The sequence below is a fragment of the Melozone crissalis genome, unplaced genomic scaffold, assembly GCF_028551555.1.
Source record: "Melozone crissalis strain CALT ecotype California unplaced genomic scaffold, PUWL_Pcris_2 ptg000012l_1, whole genome shotgun sequence".
NCBI lineage: Eukaryota > Metazoa > Chordata > Aves > Passeriformes > Passerellidae > Melozone > Melozone crissalis.
The window spans coordinates 13,110,155-13,135,217 of record NW_026535790.1 but is presented as its reverse complement, the minus strand read 5'-3'; the positions used below and the strand labels follow the sequence as shown (position 1 = coordinate 13,135,217).

At 42.4% G+C, this 25,063-nt stretch overlaps 1 protein-coding gene across 2 annotated transcripts; it reads right to left on the bottom strand.

Moving 5' to 3' along the window:
* Window positions 1-22,826, bottom strand: WIPI2 (WD repeat domain, phosphoinositide interacting 2). Of its 2 annotated transcripts, none has more exons than XM_054270811.1 (12): window positions 22,619-22,826; window positions 13,867-13,949; window positions 8,878-9,047; window positions 7,649-7,745; window positions 6,975-7,072; window positions 6,469-6,561; window positions 5,629-5,699; window positions 4,858-4,965; window positions 3,918-4,082; window positions 2,784-2,891; window positions 1,520-1,650; window positions 1-711 (listed from the first exon to the last, which is right to left on the bottom strand). In XM_054270811.1, the coding sequence occupies exons 1-12, from the start codon at window positions 22,690-22,692 to the stop codon at window positions 599-601; spliced, it is 1,311 nt and encodes a 436-aa protein (XP_054126786.1). In that variant the 5' UTR covers window positions 22,693-22,826; the 3' UTR covers window positions 1-598. The 2 variants fall into 2 exon arrangements, with proteins under 2 accessions (XP_054126786.1, XP_054126787.1); XM_054270812.1 differs by having other exon boundaries at window positions 1,553-1,650.
* Between the last annotated feature and the right edge of the window lie 2,237 nt (window positions 22,827-25,063).

The following is a 25,063-nucleotide window of genomic DNA, read 5'->3' as shown; positions in this document are numbered from 1 at the left end:
TACACAACATTCAGAAGGAATTTTAATTAACAAAATGGTCCAGGAAAGGGAAGGGAGAACCCAAAAAAAACAGGCCATTGCATTTGAGAGGTTGCATGTCAGTCACTAGGTATGCCTGCAAGCCCATGCACAGGAACCCATTTGGACCTTTGTCAGTGCAGAACTGTCTCAGCTTCCAGAACCACTTCTCTACTCCTTCCTTATATAGGCTAAATATTATATACATATATAAAAAAAATACAAACTTGAGTTTGTTATAAAGTGGCTTCTCTCTCTCTCTCCCCCTCCTATGCTTGCTTGGCACATGAATGCATGCAAAGCTAAGTAGGCTCTGAGGGCTGCACAAACAGCAGGTTTTGGCAACAAAAAAAAAATAAACACAGCTAAAATAGATAAGCAAGATTAAAAGCCACTGAATTGAAAACCATATATTTTTCCAATTGTATAGAATTAGAACTACAGCTACGACTTAAAACTGTAAGAGTCTGTCATCCTCTCTCCCAACTCATGTCAAAGTTCATAGCAGCATAACACGAGATTCCTCAGGAAACATTAAGCCAGTGTTCTCTGCTTCAGGAGTGAGTTCACAGGTCCAAGTTTAGTCTGTCCGAAGGATCATGGGGGGATGCTCACTGTCTTCATCCAATCTAAGTGAGTTGGTTTCATCTTCCAGGCAAGCTCCACCCACAGCACCCAGGTCATCCGTATAGGCTGGAGAGAAAGGAACAAGGAGTTGGGGAATCAGCAGCAACAAACTAAGGCTTGGATCCAGAGTGAATGCGTGGAGCAGAACTACCAGGCATTACTTCAAATAGTTTCACTGCCACCCTATGTTTGTTTTTATCATGACTCTGTTTCATGACTGTGTTCCTCCAAGCCAAGAGCAGTTCATGATCAAAATTAAACTCCTCTGTGTGTGCAATGCATACTGGAGCTTTGGGCAGCTACTGTTTTCAGTCTCCACTGATGCAGTGCAGTGCAGATGTTGGCCTGTGCTGACTGCCCTCCCTTTGCAGCGAGACAATAACCTGGGTGCCAGACATGGCAAAAGCTCCACTGACTTGGAGAGCAGCAGCATTAACCAAGTTCTCATCCTCTTGATTTATCAGAGCAGTGAATCAGGCTAAAAGGTCACTGTTCCCATAAAGGAACAATAGCAGCATTTATTAACCTTTCATAAAATTTTTTCTTAGAAAAGGGAGCAGTGCTATTCAGATGCTTTGCACAAGGCCTGGGTGCAGAACTGCCTCAAAACCACGTGGCAAATATTGAAACTATCACTACAGCCATCAACCACAACTCAAGCCAAAATTCTACCCAGAAAGCAGCAAAGACAAGTGGCCCGTCTACAGAAAGCTACTGCACACCACGAGCGCTCTTTTCCTACTGCTCACCGAGGCTCCACCTCGCGCGCGCGGTTACGCAAAGCTCGGTGCGGCCGTGGACCAGCTCACGCAGCCATCTAGAAGGAAGCAACAGGCAGAGGTGCTCCCTGCCCCATTCCCAGCCTTCTCCTTACCATGCCTGCTGGGTGAGGAAGGCACATATGTACCTTTAGTCACAGCGGCACTGTACGTCTGCGCTACCAAGGGCCGGTCGTGCGATGCAGACTCCAGAATTTCGTTGGCGGGCTCCATGCTGCCATCGAGCCTGCCAGAAGAGAGGGGTTAGCTGGAGAGGTGAGCTGCCTGGGCACAAAACAGCTTGAGCTGGCAGCTACAGCAACATATTTCATCTGGTGTGCAAGTATAATGTATGTGGAAAGGCAACAGGAGGAAGCTGGTCCCTCTATTCCAGAGGCCTGGCTAGAAAGCACCTGACAACATTTGGTATTTCTCTGAAGACTCATCAGCATCAGGATCTAAATCCTAGTAGCTCATAGGAGGAAAAGAAGACTCAAAACAAGACTGCATGATTAAAAAAACCCATCCCAATCAGCAATATTTTAAGTTATCTTGAGCTCTGTCACAACACAAGCAACGCTTCTTACACAGATACTAGAAAGCCATTTAGAGAAAGTATTAGAGCATTTCAAAGATTAACAACTTGGTAAAGGCTTCTATGAGGCTTCACTTCATCTCTAAGCAGAGGTCATGTCTTCAAATGTTCAGATAAATGTATGATTTTGGACTATAATTGTAGGTTGACCAAAGCTGCAAACCTGAATTATCATCACGAGTTATTATCTTTAATTCCATGATTGATGAAGTAATTTGACTGTATTATCCTGGCTCTTCCTGCCAACCCTTATTGAGAAACTGCATTGTCCTATTTCTCAAGTGTTCTACAGTACTATTACAGAACACCTGCCTGGCCTATAGGCAGGGAAGTTTAATAAGGACGCCAGCAGAGAGAGAACAGGGATAATTTCATAGACCAGTTTCCCCTCTGTGAAGTCAGAGTAAGATCTTTCTCGTGTTTGTAACCACTTCATTTATTGATGAAGAGGACAGTGTCACACGTTTCAAATTCTTGTTTAAGTAACTCAACTCAAAGTGCCAAGAGGAAACAGGAGCACAGAGAGAGCAGTGATTGATCCCTCCCTGCACTGGGACAGGGCTCAGTTTCTGCTGGTAAAGCAGTGCTTGCTGTAGGGGATACCTGGAAGGAAGGCTCAGGGGGATTCTGAAATTACTCATTCATGTCAGAGGTCTGGAAAAAAGATTACTTTGAAGAAATGAGCTGTTCTAAGTTAGACTTTTCCAGAAAAAAACTAAGTTTGAGAAGCAACTGGATTTTGAGAGGAAATAAAATACAACAGTTCTCAGCTAACATGGACTTACTTGTGCTGCTTCATTAGTGTGCACTCGCCTCCCTCCTGGGGGTCTAAGTTGTACATGTAGAGATACCCATCAGCAGCTCCCACCAGCAAACGAGGGATCTTCTGGATTCTAGAAAGGTTGAGAGCAGAAGTTATTTAATAACAGATTATTATATAAAAGATTATTAAATAACGTAAGAAAGCATGCTCTCCTCCCTTCCCATGATTTAATGGTTAGACTCAGAGGGTTTTTCCAACCTAAATGATTCTATGACTTTAAGGCTTATTTTCCACACTAGCTCCTGGACAAGGAATGCTGTTAACAGTCAGAGCACCCAGGAAAGAGCTGTGTGTAAAAGATTTATAGCATAACCACATTTTGGGGCTAACAGGATACCACAGGAATCAAGCAATTACATAGAACTCAGTAAAACAGATTCAGAAGTTACCATCCTGTTATCAAGCTTGGTGCAGCTCCAGAGACAAATATTCTAACGGGAAGGATTTACTTATTTGAGAAATGTTACAAAGCTTAATTATTGCTTAAAGGGTGCTTTGAGATCAGAGGAGTGAGAGTACAGACATTAAGTCAATTTAGCATAAAAACTATAAAACCCCCACAAAGTAAGTTTACTACTGCTCAGCTTATTGCTTTGGTAGCTGTGCCAAATGGGACCTGCCTTTGAGGAAGACAGCATAAAAGATTAGATTTAGTCTTCAAAATTAACTTTAATGAATGCTACGCTGTTTTAGATACAAGAATTATATGAACTTGCTTTCAAAGACTTCTTTAATGGTTAGGCTGGATTGCCTAATTTTGCAATTCACTAACAACATACACCATCACTCCCCATAGCACTAATGGAAACAAATGCCATAAAAGCCCACAGGTCTGTTCTCAATATTCTTGCTTCAAAATTAAAAGACATCTTTAAACAACACTTAGAAATGGGCTATTCCTATCAATATATATCCAAACATTATGCCCTTTTCTCCTTCTCTCATAGGACTGAGATGTGTTGGCTCTGCCACGTTGAAATGGCAACTGGAATGATCACAGGTGAGCAGTGCTCTGCTGCAGATGAAGCTGTGTTTTCCCGTCCAGAGTCCAAACAGCCCAGCAGGGTGGGCAGTGCAGGCTCCCTGCTGTACTCACGTGGCAAGTGCACAGATGTTTTTGTGCCCACAGAAGGGCAGACGGACTGTAGCAAAGGCTCTGCCCTGGTTGAACATCTCTGTCACTTGAGAGGGCAGGTAGCTCGTGGAGGCCATCAGCACTTTTCCAAAGTAACCTGTCCAGGTTGTAGGCTCTTCCTGAGGTCTACAAGTCAGAAGAGAAAAGTCACCCACTTTGCCTTCATCTTAGAGAGAAAAGTGTGTAAACATCTGAAAACATTTTATTTTAAAAGATATTAAGCAGCTATTTATCTTCAGAAATAATTAATACTAATTCAGAAAGAACTAATTGAGAATTCTACCACACTTCATTTATACAACAGGACAAAATGTGTCCTCCAATACCCTCAGCCTGTTATTTAAGCATGTTTGATTGTAAACTGATACTTCTGCATATAAGACTGCATTTTATAACATCCATTACACAAGAGCAGAACCTACTGGAAAGCATTATGCTTCAGGATTTTATTAATCTGTTTATCACTAAGCAAATAACTGTTTCCAATAACTTCCACTGAAATTGAATTAAGGCTGTCCTCTCAAATCATAAATAGGAAGATTTTATAACTTGGTGTCTTTTAAAGCTCCCTGTATGCAGCTGGAAGGCACTGATGACATAGCTCTCCCCATATGGATGTCAGAGGAGGTGAAACAAACGTAACTGAAAATGTTAAAACTGCTCCACACTCCTCTGTGAAGGATGGCCAAGTTCTCTTTGGCAGAAAAACACCTTTTCTACTCAGTGGGAGAACCATACACAGCTCAGCTGCAGTTGCTGATTCATAAGTGACTTCTTATGCCCTTTACTTTAAAGCAGAAGTTCAAAAGAAGTCTGTCCACACTTTTGAGAACTCATTCTGTTGAGTACAGAACTTTTAATCCTTTTCCTTGAAAAATTCTAAGGCACCTTTGAAACCTACTTTTCTTTCACAGTCTCAAGTTTGAAGATATGCACCGTCTCTGTGTTACTGGATGCAGACAGAAACATGCCATCCATGCTGAAAGCCAATGAGCAGATGCTCACACACCTGGCAAAAAAGAAAAAAGAGAAGAAACACAAGGAAGTCAAACTATTTGGCTTAGTTAAGAAGATTTCTAAAGTCACCACTACTTTGCAAGTAACAAAAAACACCCTTCAATAATTAGCATTCTGAATTCTCTGATAATTTCTTGAAGCTATTCAAGCACAAGATTAATGATGCTCAGCTTTGATGTTTACCAGATATGGGATCAATTAGTAACCATCTGAACTCAGTGTTACCCTGTATAAAGTACAGCAAAAGCACAGAGTTACTGCTGCCACAAACCACAACACCATTCACAATGGCTATCACTGGCCACAGCATTAGAAGGATTTAGAAGAGAGTAAGAATATTAGATGTACTGCCTCCAATTTCCATAAGAATACAATATATCCTACAAAAGGTGACCCACTTTAAACAAGTTCCCTCACCAATAAATTTTAAAAGGCAAGAGGGAGTACAATTCTGACAGGATTGATTTATAGAATAGTCAAGTCCAAAGGAAGGAAATTGGAAAACATTCAAGCTGAAAGTGTTATGAGCATACATGCAGGGATGAATGAAGATGAAAACAGGCAAAAAAAATCAGGATGCCAGCTCAATTGCTGAACGTACTGGAAATCAACCATAAGGAATGAGCATCAGGTAATTAACCCAGCTGAACTTTACCTCTTCACTCCCCTTCGGAATTCAAAGAGTTTCTGTCCCTCTGGAATGGAAAACACTCTTATTACTGTTCCCTGCAAAGAAAAACCAGAAACAGATCATTTTCCATTTCAAGTTCATTCATTATTACTAGCTCTAGTGAGCACAATCAGAAGCAGCAAACCACTTTGCTGTTAACTCATTGCTGTGATGCAGCCCAGATACTACATGAAGTATTTATGGAGCTTGTTTGTAGGATGTGTTTGAAGAGTACAGAAACAAGAGGTGGGAGCTACTAATGCAGAGAACAAGCTGTGCATCAAAACCAGCCCTTCTTATCATATTTGATCACGAAAAACCAGCACACTAGACAAGTACAGTTGTGCCTTTATCAGGTGCAATCAGTTATACCTTTATAGTCTAAGCTTATTACTCAAAGAGCAGAGGCTTCAGACTCCCTAATTTACACACATTACATGAACAATTTGTCATCACATGCCAAAGACTAGCAAGGCACTTCTCTCTATCTGGATTTTAACTGTCCTGTTTTCATTAGGAAGACAGCATCAAAACAAGACAACTAATTTCTATTAAGTATCCTGCACTAAAGGGAGAAACACTCAGAGGACTGCCCTAATTGCAGCCAGATTAAAATGTTTTATTTAAATAACCTTATTATCCAACATTTCACAGCATGGAAATTGTGTCAAATATCATTAACAGATCTTAACTTAGATTTCCCATTTTAACTGTAAGCCCTCCTTCCTGGCACTTGCACATGGAACTGTGCACACTTAAAATATTTAATGACAAATTTGATTTTTATCACTGTTAGCAATCAAAGGCAATGAAAAGCTCCCTTACCTTTTCTGAGGCTGTGGCAAGTTTAGTACCACTTGCATCAAATGCCAAAGCAGCCAAGGGACTATCATGAGCTGGGATCATATTGGCAGCTCTCTGCAGTGAATCAATAAAAGAGAACCTTAGAACAGTACAGGTTAAAAGCTGCATGTGACTGCATATTTAAGCACATTCAAGACAAATACAGTTCTTAATTTCTGGACAACAGCTTCAATATTTTTTTCAGTAACTAAGTACATAAAATTATCACTGAAGCATATACATAGAGAGTACAAGCAGTAGGAAGACAATTCAAATAGAAATTACTTGGTTCCACCCATTTGCCCAATTCTACTCAATCAAATCTAGTATCAGCACTTGTATTTTCTTTGCTGATATTCTGTGAAGCAAGAGATGCTGCAAACTGTTCCACACAAACCTGTGTCCAGTAATTCCTCTGTGTTAAGCAAGTTAAGAAATTCCCAAAACCTGCATCTTTAGAGGTGGAAACAGCATTCAAAGATTCTTACCAGATTGATGGTGTCAAAGACTTGTACTTCTCCAATAGTTGCACTTCCTGGATAGGCCAGGTAGCAATTATCATTGTTTATTGATAAAGCACACAACCCTAGAAGGGATGCAGAAACAGAATTAGAAACAGGAAAATTCCAGGACTTATGCAGTAAAATTTTATGATTCTGTGCTTGAATGTCACAAAAATAATTCAAATTATCAACAGAAACAGAAACAAAGATAAGTAATCTCAGAGTCAACCTGCAATATATGCAACTATTTAGCATAAGTTTGTTTAAAATAATACAGAAAAGGAATAATACCAATAGGGTTACAATAACTGATTAAACAGTAGAACCTCCCATGTCTGCCATGACTCCTAAAGCATTAACCTGGCAAAGTCTTTAACTACACCAAGTGCTGTCACAATCCAGCTTTTATCTCTCCTGTTTTCTTCCTAACATTTCAACACATCCACTCCAGGAGACCAAATAACTGGGAAGATGCAGTTTAGGGCAGAGTCTGCTACTTGTTCTCAGCTGGATCTAACATGTAGGCTTTCAGACAACACTCATATTTGTTATTGTATTTGAAAGCAGAATTTACAGCATCACAGCTCCCTGTAGAGATCCTCATACTCTGACACAGAAAGCATTTTTCAGAGTTCTGCTGATTCTACCATCACATTTACCTGCAGGATTGGGAGGTGTCTCCCTGATTGTATGTAATACCTTCATGTCTCGTATGTTGTGGATATAAAGAGACTCTTCCAGACATACTATCAGCCTCTAGAAAAGAGAAAGAGGACAAAATGGTGATGAGGAAATGGAGTTCATATGGATTTACCAATCCTAAAAAAATTCTATCCCAAAATGCAGTAGGTGGGGACAACTTCTCTTCCAATAGAGAAGTTGTACCCACTTGATGGGGAAAAGTAAGAATCTGACACAAGATACACAAGATCCAGCTCCTGACACAAACACTGCACCCCACCTTCCTCAACCTCACCAGTGCAAACTGAATTCCCATTACTAGTTTAAGTCAGCAAGCCAGAAACCTTCACTTAATTCTTATTCTGTACCAATTTACATGTGGGAATAATGGAAATTACTTTCTGCTTTTGCTAAACAGAGAAAACAGACAAGACTTTTTAACCATTCATAAAGCCTATAACTTAGCCATAATCATTTGTGAATGGCCTTTTTTTTAAACTAAGTTCTTCATCATCTCATTTACTTTGTAGACTACATGTGGATGACTAATTAGACATTACTCATTTTACACTAACTCCCTGTGCCAGAAATTAAATTACCCACTCTTTCTCTCATGACTTTAAACAGGAAACCCCTCCTCCCACGCTCATTTTTTGGGGGCAAAGTCAGACATTAAGGTTTTCTCCTCCAGATGCCATTCTCTCTAGTGTGAATGAACTGGTTAAAGACAGAGAAGTTTGTACTTGCTGAAGAGCCTACTAATGATTTAGTCATATAGCAAACTATGCTTCCAGTTGCATGACATGTTTTAGATTTTATTTTTTCAGAGGAATTCAGCATGCAGCACTTATAACCAAAACAATTTAATAGATAACTTTAAATTTTGACCTGAAGAGAAAATGTCAGTCTCACATACTTTCAGATTAGGATGAAAGGATGATTCACACTGGGAGGGACCTCAGGAGGTCTCTAGTCCAACCTCCCACTCAAAGCATGCCCAGCTTACTCAGGGTATTTCCCCAAGTAAATATATAAACACAGAACCAAAAATACTTAACCAAATAGAAGTACTGAGATGCCATACACAAGGCACACTTGGAAAAGCACTACTAAATTTCAAATAGCAAGTCTGTCACTAAAGGAAGGGCTAGTGTAAGATCCACAACCCCTTTTCCCACATTTCCACCTAGGTAGAACCACTACTCACCTGTCTATTGAGTTTGACAGCCAAGATGGTGTTGGAGTAACTGTAGTTGCAAATCTCTGTCCCCTTCTTAAAGTGACAAACTTTGAGCTTGCGTGGAGCTTTAAGGCTAACTATGGCCACCAGACTGCTGGAGAAGAGCCTCTCCACAATGCACACATCTTCTGTGTCAGCTGGGCAATCACAGGAACAAGGGAAAAATACAGAGGGACATTTCAGGGGAGAAGAATGATGCACATCAACAGGAAATATTGTCTAAGAAAATCATAGAATCATAGATTCAGTCTATGCAAAAATACAGTTTAACACCACAAACATTCTGCCACGACAGCTCAGAGTCAAGGTGGGATAGGCTGTTAAAACAGAAAATCTACACAGTGAGTGATGATTTCCAAAGATTTCCTCCCCCTTTCCCAAGGTGACACACAAGTTTATGTTTCAGAACAGTGTCTACTCCCCATGCCCAGAATCCACCAGAAAAAATCCCAAAGCTACAAAACCCAGAAAATTGTAAAATTCCAGAATTTTACAGTCTTCTTTTATCTCTGCAGAATCTAGGAAAGCAAATGGGTTTTGGGCTTTTTTTTTGTGCATGTGTTTGGGTTTTCTTTTTAAAGCTGCATTATGCTTGAAAGCGTTTCTGATAGTCCAAACCCTTGGCATTTCCATTTACCCCTCTATGAAGAAAGAAAGGTTACAGAACTCAGAGAAGCTGGTGAAACTCATTTGCCACAAGACTGCTGCAGCCACCAATTAGCATTTCCACACACACCATCTTTTACCTGACAGACTCTAAGAGCAATTTGTGCAGGAATCACTGATGCCCAGCATTCATGCAGAGCCATAAAACATCAGATTTGCCAAATGTTTCTACTATGGGAGCACTGAAAACAAAGGAGGAACACAAATCCCTACATGAGGAGACAGCATGAGGGTGGGAGAGTCCAGGATCTCTGGCAAAGTTGATTTCAGAGCATTTGATCAGAGCACAGCACTGGGCCATGCTGGCAGGAGGCCAAGTCCCACCACCAGTTATCCTGGCATCTCCATCCCATGAACTCCTTTCCAAAACCCCAGGAACACAGTGCACACATTTTTCAGGGCAGTGAGAAGCTGGTGAGAGTTTTACCATGCTCTGCAGCTCTCACAGCCACTGGCTACACCTGCCCTTTGATTACAGACCCCAATCAAGACAAGTGACTCAAGCCTTTGGCCTCGATCCATCAAAACAAATTTTTCAGGAGTCAGCTTCTGGATTAGCTCAATGCTTAACACATTCCAAATCATAAAACTGCCAGTAAAAAAAAAAACAAAAAAAAACAACAGAAAAACCAACCCAAAAAAGCTTGTTTCTGAAGGCTTCTGTTTTGGCCAAGAGAAACATTAAGTAATTAATTCACACTGTTCCCATCAGCAGTGACAGAAACTCCATGAAAAAAGGTCTGTTCAACATTCTCAGTATATGACACTGCCATCAGTGTGGGACATGCCTGATTTCAAAGTGCTTTTTCTGGGCAGTTATTTCAAGAAAATGAACACAAAATATTTAATGTCCTACATTTTTTTGAGAGAAACAGCCTAGTTATGAAAAAGGAGCAGGTTTACACTCTGCATTTTCAGTACTCCATGCTACATAATTGACTTTTATCTACATCTTGTATTTAATATGGTACTTTTCCAGAGAAGACTTAACAGCTCACAGAGGCTTTGAAAATTCAATTTTCTCAGGCAACAGGGATAATGCATTTTAGTAATTACTTTGTTTTCAAGGAATTGTTCTCCATTTTTCTGATACTACACAAAACACATGAAAAAGAAATACAAAAATCTGCTCCAATAAGTGCATGCAGAGACTTTGAAATGCAGAGGTCCATGTTCCTTGAATAAGAGTAGCTACATAAAAGACTCTCAAGTATTTTACAGGATGGGTTATCAGCTTTCCATCTAAGCCTGGAGTCCTTCAAAATGGTGACATCCTTTTACAAGAGTCAGAAGACCAGCACTAAGAGACCCCAAACCCACAGTCTGACTGCTCCCAGCTCCAGGGTGGGCACAGCTTCTTTCCCCATCCAGGGATGAGTGTGCAGAAACAGCTTCTGGGATTTCTCACCCTCCCAGGCAGGCAGAACTGGAATTTCAGAAGGGGAACAGCAGCAGGGATTCATATGGAAATAGTGCTGTCCTATGCTGCACTGATGGGAAGGGAAGGCACTCAGGGAAGAGCACAACTAAGCCACCAGACAGAAGAAACAATTTTCAATAAGCCAAATGCCTCAAAAGTATTGATAATCCTTCAGTCTCGCCATACAAAGACTATAATACAGACAGTTACCTTTAAAGAAAGGCTTTGTGATGGGCATTTAATTAAATTCACTTTAAAATACAGGATGCACCTCTGCTCCTTTGTCTTCCTTGAACGGGAAGAAGAGATAAAATCTCCTCACAGCTGCCAAGTCATTAATGCTTCCCAACAGCAACCATTCAAGAGGGCACCAGGCTATACTGCCCATCCTATGTTCAGCTGACCTGAATTAATCATATGCTTAGCAGCAATAAAGCCCTATAGCAATGCTGTTACTCAGGTTTTTTGGTTTTTTTTTTCTATTAGTATTATCTCCTTTACACCACACAACTGAGCATTGCCAGAAACTCAGATTCAAAACAGAGTAGGAACAAAAAGAGCTGCAAAACAAATTAAGTATCAGCAGCGAGGGGAGAACAAGCAAACACATAACAAGATTAGCTTCATAAACACAAGCATGTAGCATCACAGACAAGAGCTGGTTAGAGCCAGCTAGATTATGATCAGCTGTGCCTTTATTCCATTTTTAATCCAAGAACATGAGCATGTTAGAAGCATTCATTAAGCCCTAAAGCACCCTCCAATCTAATGCTTGTTTTTACAGTGGGATCAACTGCTCAGGGAGTCAGGAGATTTGCAGTCACAGCAAAGTCAGTGATGGGAGCAGCCAAATCTCCCTTTTTTTTTGTATTTCTCTCAAGCACAAGACAGCTGAGGCAAATTCTGCAGTTTAGTTTTAACACCTACACAAGAGTTGTCAGATCAATCTTCCAGAAGAGAAGGAGGGGTCCTTAGCAATGCTCACTCAACACAAGAAGTCTTTAGGCTCACTTCAACTAAACTGGGAAGTGGGAGGCACTGGGTTTGAGAGGCCTCAAGACACCTTTCCTTGAGGAAAGGAGGTACCCAATGCACAGGAAGCCCTCCACCCTCATATCAAGTTTTAACAGGCACAGTTTGCAAGTCTAAGACTGAAAATTATTTGACTCATACAAAGAAAATTAAGGTTTCTCAATATTTCTATCTGCTTTTAACCAGGACTGTCTGGCTTTCACAGGCCAAACCACTGGATTTTTTGTAGTGAGAGGACAAAGAGTAATGGGCTAAAACTCATAGAGGGGAAATTCAGGTTCAGTTTATGGAAAAAATTCTTCCCTGTGAGGGTGGGGAGGCCCTGGCACAGGGTGCCCAGAGAAGCTGTGGCTGCTCCATCCCTGCAAGTGTCCAAGGCCAGGTTGGATGGGGCTTGGAGTAACCTGGGATAGGGGAACTGGATAATCTTTAAGGTTCTTTACAACCCAAACCATTTTACTAAATGTTAACTCATACTCTGTGCTCAGCTTTCACACACTCAGACAACTTAAAATTCCCAGGAGTTTAAGTCAATACAAAACCCAGAACAATCTGAAGACAAGACTGGAATCAGGTCAAAATTCCAACTCCAGCTGCTTTTATCAGCTTTTGCAAGATGTTGAACAAGGCACTTTGTCCAAGCTGTACTTTTTCTCTCAAGGACTCCCCAGAAGATGCAGTCCTGCCCAGTGCAGCCAATCTCCCAGGATACTTTTCAGTGTCTTGTGTAACAGGGACTCATCTGCACTGAATATCCTGGGGTGACACAGGGACTCATCTCACTGAGCCTCCTGGGGTGACACCAGGCCAGACCCTGGAAGTGCCTGGCATACTGCAGAGGTCAGGTACATAAACTCCACGGTAGAAAATGGAGTCCAAGCCACTTACTAACCAGTACAACCAGACCATGAGTCAAATAGGAAGATGTAGCTACAACACAATTTAATCCAACCACAGGAGCCTAATTTGAACCTCACAATTACTTCTCTCCATTGACTGTGTACAGAAGCAGGCTGTGATCCCAGGTAATGGGTGACCTGAATCACACCCCATTTCCAAACTTAACATGCCACAGGGTCAGCTCACTTTGGGAATGGAGCCTGAGCACAGCTCTGTCATGGGATCCCACTGTAAGTGCTGACAACACAGCAACTGGAACCACCTGCTCACATGGAGTTTACAAGAAAGCAAGGATACTCAGGCATAGCACTCATAGCTGACCCATTAGCATCTCAAAAAAAGGGCAGTCTGTGAACTGCTGACAGAACAGGGGACACCACTTCTCCCCCAGGCCTCCTCCATTTCACCTCAGATCCTACTCTCAACTGTGATCACTACTGAGAAGTTATGGGAATCTGAGTTATTCACCCTTTTGGATGAGCAAGCCTGCAGCTATCATGCTAAAGAATAATTTTCTAACAGAAAATATTAGGATAAAAAAATAATTAAGGCTTTGTTTTCTTAATTGATAAGGGTATATTAGTACTTCCATGCCCCAAGAGCCAGTATAAAGACCCAAAAGACACTCTCTCACATGAGTAAATTATTATTTTTATACTCAGCTGCTATATAACCTGGCTGGACATTATTAGAAAAGCAGAGTTCTCAGCTACTACCAAATTTTGTACCATACCAGCTAAATTTAAATACAGAACATTGATTCACACTTTTACCCTGTCTGCAATTACCGTTTTGTATTTGTGTGATATTTACACTTAAGGTTCTTTTTATGCCAATTTCAAACAACCTGTGAAAAAGTGAAACATTTCTTATTCTTCTCACATTAAGCCAACTAAGAGGATTTAAAAAAGGAAAAAAAAGGGGAAATAGATACTCACTGCATTCATAGATCTGCTCTAATTTGTCCACAGAAGAAAGAGAGAAGAATTTGTAGCCTGATTTACTGCCAACTGCAAGGGACCTGCAAAAGAAACAAGCCAGTCAGGAACATCAACTCCATCAGCTGTGATTACCCTTGGACAGATTCTTACCCAGTTCTAAACCTCCAGCTGGGTTAGCTCAGTAAGGAAAGTGATAAAAAGTTTGTCCAAAAAAGCCATAACAGACACAGACAGCTTCCTCAATACTGATTAGACCAAACAGCTTCAGAATTACAGAATTTGGGTGTGGAATTCTGCTTCACATTTATGAAATGAGAGTTCACAGCCTAAAGTAAAGCTACTGCCCAATTCTCACCGGTGATTTCCTCACACAGGCTAAAAGCTTTAGTGTGGAGAGAAGATGACTTGAATAATGTAATGCAAACCAATTACATCATTGCCTCATCATTAGAGGTGACCTCCAGGACCTTTTAAACTGGGCTGTCTGGGGATTTTTGTTCTTTACAGTGTAACCGGCCCCGAGCATCCCAGAAGAGTTTTCATATTAAAAAAAAGTAATTAAAGACTGCCAACTCTCATTTTCTCTGGCTTTACATGATGATGTTCTAGCACCCCCACTGTCAGGTCTCAGTCTTACAAATACTCATAGTGAATCTTTGATCAGAGGCACCCTCTGAAAAGTGCTAGGGACTGATGTTAAACAGATTGAACAATAGCAGAACATTCAAAAACTGACTAAAACCCCTTCTTTCCTCCATTACTCAATTTTCACACTTAGCTCACAGACCATTTAATTGCTTTTCCAGACAGAGTCAAAGGCAGGTCTTAAATTTTAAGCTAGAAAAACCTTTAGCCTGTCTTGCAGGTCTTTACACATCAAGGCAGCAGAGAATGGCTCATTCTTGTTTCCCCTCCCCATCTGGAGGATGATTTTATGCCACAGATAAAGAAAATTAACAGTCAATACAGTTTTACAGAAGTGCATTAGTACGCTTATAGTTCATATATTTTTTACTGCCAAGAGGCATGGAGGAAAATTCCAATAAAATCCATTTTGATCCCCTAAATTGTGGCAAGCCATTCAACACAGGGCTGCAATCCAACCGTGCCAGTCAGGCTGCCAAAAATTCCTTTTTGAACTCAGCAAGATGATTCTCTACAGTTCAGATGCACTGACAATTAATACAGCATTTGGATTACAATGAAGATTCCTAGATTTCATGTTCTTTCTGTATTTTCACTTCTGGCTCCAAAGTGAGTCTTTTTTAAATTTCAGCATACCCAGAAGATTAAAAATTGCTGCTCATATAGTTCACCCTCTGAAATTAAGCTACAAAATCAACTTCTGTAGGATGGTATGACCTTTTCTTCTAGAAGAAAATACAGCTGGCACAATCTGGTTAGGAAATTATGTTTGAGAAGGTTTAAACCTTCAAATTAAAACATGAACCACGCAAGCAAGAGATTCAATTCCACAGATTCAATAACCAAGATATTAAAAAAGCATATTAGGCTTAAAGATAGAGAAGCAATCATAAAACAAAATTTTGTTGCTGCTCCTCTAAGTCACCCTAGAAATACTGAATTTAATTTTCCTTCAGACAAAATCAGTATGTTCAGCAGTCTCCATCTGATTCATCACCAAAGACACTTCAGTGGTTTTGTTGTACAACTCAACAAAAACTCACATTATGAGAAAAAACCCCCTAAAACTCTAACTTGATAAAACAAAGCACTGAGTCAGCTTTTCTTATATCATCTACTGCTTTCCTCAAAAGAAAGTTTCACAAAGAATGACACCAGAATTGTCACTTTGCAAAGATAAACAAGCACTTCACAGAGTTAAAAATAAGTGGAGTCACAAGACTCCTTGCAATACAAACGATCCACAAAAGACACAGGATGATTTCCTCACACAGAACCCCACCAGCAGCTATTTGTATTTCTAGGCAGAACTGATTCCTGAATTTTCCTCACAGTTTTAAACACAGAATACTGCTGAATCACTGTTTTACTGACAGCATCACTGAAAGCAGCAAGGAAACCAATTTTCCTTGCCCTACGACTATACCTCATTCAAAGGAGCTGCAGACAATGGCAAACATGAATTGTGTACATGATAAAAATCATTAGACTGAGTAGAACCCAAAATGCAGATGCACAGAATGGACCTTTCCAACCATGACAACTGCTTTGTGTTATTTATTTCAAGACTGAGGTGATGGAAGTCACAAATTATTTGTTTACATAAAGCAGTTCAAGCCAAGATAATTAAACCCATTTCAGTGTACAAGTGTAACTGCAAAATAACTCCTTTTTCTTCTGGAACAGCAGTCTTGCTTTGGGAGGGTTTGCTTTGTTGGTTTGGTTTTTTTTAAAATGTATTCTTAAATTACTTCTTATGAAACTACTGGAAAAAGGCTTTTTGTATGTAATAAGAACCCACTAGGCTGAATTGTACCAGCATAATCACAGTGATTTAAATCTCCAATCTTCCCCTGCACTGATATTACACTTAAGCCCTTAAGACACCCACAGCCATCTAAATGGCCAAATCCACAAAACAAGGACCTAGCCAAAATTACCTCACCTCTGCAAAAATGTGCAAGCATATGGGGAGGAAATATGATCAATAAGCCATTCAATGCTGCTCAGATAGACAGTGGCCAACAAGAAGCTGCTGTGGTTTATCAGAAGCTCCTTTTACAGCACAGGTGTTATGCTTTATAATCACTGATTTTCAGAAGCTGATGAGAGAATGAAATAGAAAATAAAATAAATATTCTCTAAAATGGCTTTTTTTCCCTAACATTATGCTATACACATGAGGGTTTTAACTCTATTATGTGCAGCCTCTATTACACAATTTAGACTGTAGGCTCTGAGCTATTTCATCATGAAGCTTGTCTCCTCAGTACAAAATTATCAATACAGCCATGATTTATGGAACTGTGTTTATCCCCTTTTTGCAGAGATAATGCTGCAGACTGATCCAAGACTACATAAATCTTGATAGTATTTTCAAGAGTGACTACCATAAATAATTAAAACTATCCTCATCAAGCAAACAGCGCTGGGAGATTTCACACATTCACTGGAAGATGCTGACACTCACTCTAAGTGCACTCACCTAAAGTGGGAAATCAGCTGCTTCAGTCTCTCTGGCTCTTTAAAAGGAACAAGTTTTTTCAGCTGGGTTAGAATCCTAAGGTTTGCTTTTGTTTCTTTAATATACATATAGAAGGAAGAAAACCAGTTTTTCCCTTTCCATATCACAGAGGACCTTAACTATTAATCAGAAATATTCTACATTAATCAGAAAGTTCCTAACAAGGGCAGCTCTCTCCAAGATTAAATCAATTGCAGCTGCAGCATAAACATGACTCTAAAAGTCATTACTGCTTTAAATAACTGGTTAATTAAGCCTACTTTCATTATGATACAGTCTCATTATACTAATGTTCCATCTCATTTCAAAACCAATGTAAATTTCCACAGACAAAACATTTTGGCTTATGATGAGGAGAGGGAAAATAATAATAATAATGAAAGAAAAATCAATGAACGCATAAGAATTGCTAAGGAATTACTAAGGAAATGTACCTTGCTTTATTTCCCCCTCCAAAATATCTGCTGTAACATCTCATGGGCATGTCTTAATATCAAAGGTCATTATTTTGGAAAAGAGATACAGAACTTCATACATTCAGTGTTTTTGTCAGCAACATTCTGACAACCCACAGGAGATTTTCCCATTATTCTTGTATTAAAAGAAAACTCCAACTGAAATCTGCTACAGCAAAAGGAGACCACGCCTGCTCATCACTTCACAGGCAGGCTGGGACAACAGAGAATCCATAATCCAAATAAATATCACTATCCTTGGGCCAAATCCCATCCAAATGGTCACACAGTGAGAACAGCTCCTCTGGCCAGCCCCCCTCAGCTGCTGTGCCCTGTGCAGCGACAGCAAGAAACACAACATACGCTTGTGTGTCTCAGCTTGTGTGTCTCAGCTTGTCTGTCTCAGCTATCCTCCCTGAGGGTGGGAGCTACGGGGCCGCTCTGTCCTTCCTTTTTTGGGTCTGGGCTTAGCTTTAAATTCTCCTTGGAATAGAGAGCTCTCCTGTCCTCAAGGATCACGGGTGAAGGACACCTGAACCTAGGAGAAACAAAGGCAGAGGAGTGAATGCTCAGCACCTAACCCTTGCTCCTCCCACCACAAGCAGTTTACTACAGAGATCCAAACATCACAGAATAAGGGGATGAGGATGCAGCTTCTGGGACACAGAGCATGCCAGGTGCATACAGAGACAGCAGCATTTGCTCACAGTGTAGAATGAAATTGATTTATTTGGGAAATAAAAGGCAGAATTAAATTGGAAAGAAGAAATGCATGGAGCAATATATTTAATGTGTAACTCCACACAGAAATGAAAGCAGAGCCTGAAGAAATCCTTGCCAATAAGGCACACACCAGTGCTTTCCTTAGAAGTCCAAACACAAGGTTTCCTCTTCCCCTTTCATCAGAAGTCTGTTTTCAGAACTGCAGTGACTACTTTGTTTCCAAACGCTGTCCCGCAATTACTTATTTTAAAAAAAGATGACTAAAACTTCTCTATTCTGCCCACTTGCATTATTTCACAAGCTGTTTGGTGGGGTTATTTTTTGTGGGTGGGGTGCAAACTGAATGTGAACACCATTTGTAAGCACTTCCAAAGAATATCTGTGCAAGAGTTTAAATATTGAAAGTTTTACTTATTATACAGATACATACAAGCTTTGGGATCTTGAAGTTATGCTTTGCTTAAAAAGTCACAAACTTCTAATCCATTAGCACTTCCCTTATGAGACCTAAAGCTTCTATGAGTTTGTGAGGTGTTTAATTTTTCATAAACCTGTCTCTGCTCAGTTTTAGCAGTTTTCCCAGAAGTAATACAAACTGCACTTGGGCTTTTCTCCACTGTTCAAGATTTACAGCTGTAAAACCTACCTAGCACCAAGGCCACCCACAAGCTTCCACTGCCTGGTTTTGTTGGGACACCCAAATTCCAATGGGTTGCTCCACTTTGATCTGCAAGCTGGAGCTTCTGCCTCTCAATCAGGGAATGCCACTGATGCCAAGTTGTGCAATGACTGATTCACTGGGGAAAAGGGCTCAGTGCAAAACAAGCACACTAAGATCTTCTGAAAATACCCTTCTCTGGGTTTTTACTTAATGAAAACATTATATCAAAGAGAAGCCACAAAGCAACTGCTTCTGCTGCATTATAGGTGAAGTGTTTTCAGGCACAGTTCCAGTCCCAGCCAGTAATTCAAAACTCTCATGTAAATAAAGCTTGGGGCAATGTGGCATAAACAGGCAAGACAACACTTGCAATAATGCAGATACTATTCCAAGAGACAATGTCCCTACACACAGCATCCATGAATGAATATTAGCCAAGTCTGGGAAAAGTGAGGGACAAAAAGCAGGATTGAGGATATCTGCTTCAGCCACCAGGGATTGCAACAGCTGGGAAAAGCAGCAGCAGCTTCTGTGATGACAACATTCTAACTACCAGCAATCCAATTTCCCAAGACTGAGAGCCACCATGAAGCTCATCCTCCTACAGGAGAGAGTATCTAATTACCAAATCTTCAAAAACAAAGAAAAGTTAGCTTGATACTTCTTTTCAGCAGCAACAAGCTCCATCTTCTCCTAAGACAAGGAACTGGCTCTGCTGTGCAGGCAAGCAGGACAGTTACACCTGAGTGGAACTGGGACCTTATTAGGGTGAAGGTAAAAGCTTTAAATGTAGTAACAACAATGAACCCATGTCATTTATTTTCCAGTTTTGTCTGTCAGCAATTTTTCTAATTACTGAAGCACCTTAAAGCATGATGTGAGCTCTACTAACTGGGCAGACATAAACAAAGCTTGTCTTTCATATACTGCCTGAAAGAATATACATTTGTTTACCTTGCCTGTCTGGAGAAGGGCTCCAGTTACCTGTAAAAGTTGAAAACAGGTGAACTTTCTGAGGCCCAGCATGGGAAAGTGGCTTTCCTAATAAGTTCTTTACAGCTCCTCTCACCTGTGATCTCTTAGATATATAAAATATATTCTATATAGTGTGTATTATATATTATAGTATATAAAATATATAGTGTGTATTATATATTATAGTATATAAAATAATATATGGAATATGTAGTATATATATTCTATATACTATAATACTATATATATAGTATATATTTATAGTATATTATAAACCCACAGGGCTGCCTTCTTGTTCCTCCACTCAAACAAGAAACTAGGAGAGATCATGGGTGAGAAACAGAAAAAAAAATTAAATAAACTTCTGTTTAAAGAATGTACACAATCACTAAATTCTACTCAGTTTAGGAACTTGAATGCAACTTGGGTCTTTGGGCCCCTTACCACATCAGATAAGTGTTTCACTGAGAAGCTGCTCACAAAGGCATCTGCAAGACTGCTTTTATACTTACTACTTTTCTTGGGGAGTTTTATTCAAGACACTTTTGGTAAGAGATTATTCCACATCATCAACCATCCCATTTTATCTCAAATTAAGTGGCCTTTTAAATTACTCTCAGAATTTTGAGACAAAAATATGAACAGAAGCCTTTTGATATTTCTGTCATTTCTACATCAGATACCTGAATTCATAAATATTCAAAAATGACACAAGAGATCTAGTAACCCAAAACTTGGAATTGCAAAGATCTGTGGGCCAGATCGGTCTCACATAAAAGATACATCACCAAAATTCTCATCAGCTCATCTCAGGGTGATTTATATATAAATAGTATTTTTTAAAAATATAATTTATTGACACAAAGGATATTAGAATATCAAACACACAAAAAAAAAAAACAACAAACCAAACCAGCTATCAAAGAACATTTTCTAAGTTATTTACAAAAATTAAATGGGAAAAGTAGTGCAGCAGCACACCCAACTGAGGAATAAAATCATTGGCCAGGTGTCCCTTTTCTCTCCCTATAAACTCCAAGTCATAAAGGAATCACCTTTATGCTCCTTGAAGAAAGATTTCAAGGTGTACAAGCCAAAACCCACTTAGATAAGTTTATGTTGTATTTGCTTTCTTGTTATTTCTGCCTTGGTTTTGTTCTCAAGCCAACCTGCAACTCTTGTTGAGATTAAGTGTTTTTTTGGTACAAGTCAGTGATCTTTAGGTACATAAAGACCTTCACAAAGCTAAAGAGCAACTGAAAATGCAGAGCTGCCACACTGGAGAACAGAGCTGAACTTCAAAAACTTACATATGATCCTTATAAACTGCAGAAGAAAGAGGTGACAAATCCCCTAGTTATTGTGACTTGGGGTTTTTTTCCAGTAATAGGTAAAAAATGAATGGTAGCTGAGCAAAACTTGGGCATGTTTTATATGGATAGAATGAGCTCTATATGGCACTGAAAAAATGTAAAAAGCAGATGCAAAGTCTCTGCCTTGAATCAATATAGGGATAATGATTTACTCACAAACACACAGAGCACTACTGCTCCCCCATCATTTACCACAACTTATTTACTGCCAGACTCTCTTGTCTCAAACCTACCCGGCTCCAATTGCCCATCTCTTCACCCCAGCAAAGCCTACAAAGGCAGAGTCTCTCCTGCTGTGATGTAACTGTGCCTGGCAGCCAGCAGAAATAACCTTCACAGCTCCCGTGTGCTACAGGAGCTGCTGACGACAGGCACAGATCTCCCTCGTGAGGACAAGATATTGCTGCTTGCAGAAAGAACGAGCTGTTAAAAACACAAACCCTCCACCACACACGTGGGCTACACTTTGTGATGCCAACCTGAGATCATTTCCTCTTACTCACTTCCTAAAACAAAACCCCTTTCTCGCGTACAAGCTCTCTCAATTCTTACTCCCTCCCCAGTTTCATTTCTCAGGTATTTAAGATGATCAAATCTTTCTTTAAATGAGCTCCAATCCCAACTAATAGGGAGTTCCTAAATTAAAAATACTGCTTTATAATACCCCATATAAAAACTAATATGCACTAATTGATCTAAATATGCTGCAATGATTAAGTAATTTGTGAGACGTGCAGCTTGAGCCATCCCAAGCCCAAGGAAGTGCAGTTTCAAGGATCAGAGAAACGCCTGTTCTCTAAATCAAAACCAAAAGTAACACGGGCTCATAAAAACACCTTCAAGCCTAAGCCTCACTGCTTCAACATAGCAGGTGCCAATAAAATAACTGTAGGATAAGAAAACTGCGAGGAACTTTTGGATGAAGTCTTTGCACGTCTGGGGTGCACGTCAGGCCCTCGTAGGGCTGAGCATCAGCGAGGAGCAGCAGGAGCCCTCCTTCCATCCCCTTCCCAGGAACAGCGAGCGATGCTCCCCAGCAGGAGCTCAACTTCCCCGGGGAGAGAGCGGCCACCAGGCTGCCGCCACCCCCGAGCCGCGTGTCCCCGGCACGAGCGGCCTGTCCCTGTCCCTGTCCCCGCCGCTCCCCATGAAGCCGGAGGGCACCGGGGGCTGTTCCGGGCCCTCCTCCGTGCGGGGGACCCCGGCCCCGCTCCAGCCCCGAGGCCCCGGCACGGGCCGGCCCCAGCGGCGCTCCCCGCCACAGGAAGGGGCGGCACCGGGGAGACCCCAGCGCGCTCTGCCCGCGGCCAGGCCCGCTCAGGGCCCCCCAAACCCGCTCAGGGCCCCCCGGCCGCTGCCGCTCCCCGGCCCGGGCCCCCTCAGCCTCCCTTACGTGTTGTCCTGGTTGAAGTTAGCGAACAGCAGATGGCCGCTACCGGCGTCGCCGCTCTGCCCGGCCAAGTTCATGACGGGACAGCCCTCGCCACCCCCGTCCGGCGGGGGGAGGACGAGGAAACACCTCCGGAAGGCTGCGCCCCTCAGCCGCGACCCCCGCGGCCGCCCCGACCCCGCCGCATCCCCGCCGGGCCCTTGTTTACGCGGCGGGCGGCGGAGCGGCCCCGCGCCTGCGCCCTCCCGGCCGCCGTACGGCCAGCGCGCCTGCGCGCGCGCAGCGGCGGGGAGCGGGTCGTGTTGCGAAGCTAAGCAGGGCCCAGCGCGGCTGGCGGTGGATGGGCGACGAGAAACGCCGCACGGAGCCCCGGCTCGGCGCGTCCCCGCTGTCGCCGGGCTGAGCGCGGCCACCGCCGTCCGGGCACGGTGGCTCCGCTGTCCGGTCACGGTGGTGGCCCCGCGGTCCGGTCACGGTGGCTCCGCTATCCGCGGTCACGGTATTCCCGCGGTCCCGGTTACAGTGGTGGCCCCGCGGTCCGGCCACGATGTTGGCTCCGCGCTCCGCGCACGGTGGCCCCGTTCATGCCCCACGCTGTTCCCGCCCGCCCGTGCCTGTGCAGTTCCACTCCGTGCCACGGGATGTCCCCGAGGCTCAGCGGATGAGCGGGAGGCAGCTCCGGACTTGGGAAAAAGGAAAAATAAAGAGAAAGTTGGAGCTGTTCGGGATGGAGAAGAGAAAAATGCATGGAGATATCAGAGCAGCTCTCCGTGTTTGAAGGGGCTCTTGGTCAGGATTTGTAGGAATACGGAAAGGAGGAACGGGTTCACATTGAAAGGGAAAATAGATACACAGAGGAATTCTTTACTGTGATGGTGAGGTGCTGGAACAGGTTGCAGATCCCCCCCAGCCCTGGCAGTGTCCAAAGCTGGGCTGAATTGAGCATCCTGGTCTAGTGGATAACACAAATTGCAGGGGGAAAAAAATGAAAACAAAACAAACCAACAAACAAACAAAAAACCCAAACCAAAACAAAATCACAAAAAAAAAAAAAAACCCAACACAGAAACCAAACCCTCTCTCTCTCTTACACACACAAAACTAAAAAAACCAACAAAACAACAACAAAAAAAAACTCTCACCAAAAGGAACAAAAAACTCCACTCAGAACTGATAAAACGGTTTTTGGAAATGGAATCAGCATCAAGGGATTAGTACAGAAAAGGGTAAATCTCACAAATATGAGCCACCAGGTGCTGGGTTTTTATGCTTCTGGGGCCATCTGGCTCCAGAGGGTTCACAAGTGGAGCAGTGTGGGGTGATGGAGCCTCCCCCTCACCAGCCTGCAAGGCTGAAGGAGCTCCAGCTGCTGGCACGGAGATCCCTCCAAAGGGCTCAAACCCACTGCCCCAGCTCCCTGCTGCCCTGTGCCCCCCCTGCCATGCCCACCAGAGCCAGTCCTGTCCCCCACAGTCACCTCTGCCTCTGCTACCCCTGCTGCCAACACATCCACGTGTCCTGTAGCTCTTCCTACCCACCCAGAGCTTCTTTTCTCTGAGGAGACTTCCCCTCTGATGGCAGATTTTAATCTCAAATTGTCTCTTTTTGTACTTGTTGGCTCTGGCAGTTCCATGTGCAGGAAAATGTCCCTCCCTGGGGAAATGGGATCCCAGAGCTGCCATCCCTGCAGGCGTGGGTGCTCACACTGTCCACTGGGATCCCCCAAACCCTTCCTCGGGGGACAGTGCACAGAGGGGTCTCCAGATGTGGGAATCCTGCAGAGAATCACAAAATATCCTGAGATGGAACACACACAAGGATCAGAGCCCAGCTCCTGGCCCAGCACAGACACAACAATCCCACCCTGTGCCTGGGAGTGTTATCCATATCCTCCTGGAGATCTGGCAGCTTTGGAGCTGGGATCATTCCCTGGAGAGTCTGTTCAGTGCCTGACCACTCTCTGGGGGAAGAATTTTTTCCTACTATCCAAACTAAACTTCCCCAGACAGCTCCAGCTGTTCCCTCAGGTCCTGTCACTGGTCACCAGTGAGAAGAGATCAGAACGAGGGAAGAAAACATCCCTGGGCTTCATGAGCCATTCCTCATCTAAAGGAAAACTCTGCAAACTCCACCCTGTTTTGGTGACATTAAAAAATACCCAATTGTATTCAGGGTACCTCAGAATATTGGAATTTCTCCTTACAATTACTCAGGTCTTTGCAAGGTGGGGAGTGCACCAGGGATGGGAGAGGGAAGAAAATCAAGCTGGGCTCGTGGGCAGGGTTGAGGAAAGCTGCTGTGCAGGGAGGGGACACATCCCAGTGGGGTACAGGTGCTGTGAGCATGGATATCTCCCCACCCCAGCTTGGAGCAGCCCCTGTGATTCCCTGTGTGCCAGGTTTGGAGGCATTGCTGGGGCTGGAGCCATTCCCCAGCACGATGCTCCAG

Excerpts from the sequence above, each read along its gene's own strand:
- WIPI2 (XM_054270811.1), bottom strand. The coding sequence starts at position 22,692 with ATGAACTTGGCCGGGCAGAGCGGCGACGCCGGTAGCGGCCATCTGCTG. Across the intron at positions 2,892-3,917 it reads AACATCTGTGCACTTGCCAC|AATCCAGAAGATCCCTCGTT; the intron begins GTGAGTACAGCA and ends CAACCTTTCTAG. Across the intron at positions 1,651-2,783 it reads ACACTAATGAAGCAGCACAA|GCTCGATGGCAGCATGGAGC; the intron begins GTAAGTCCATGT and ends CTCTTCTGGCAG.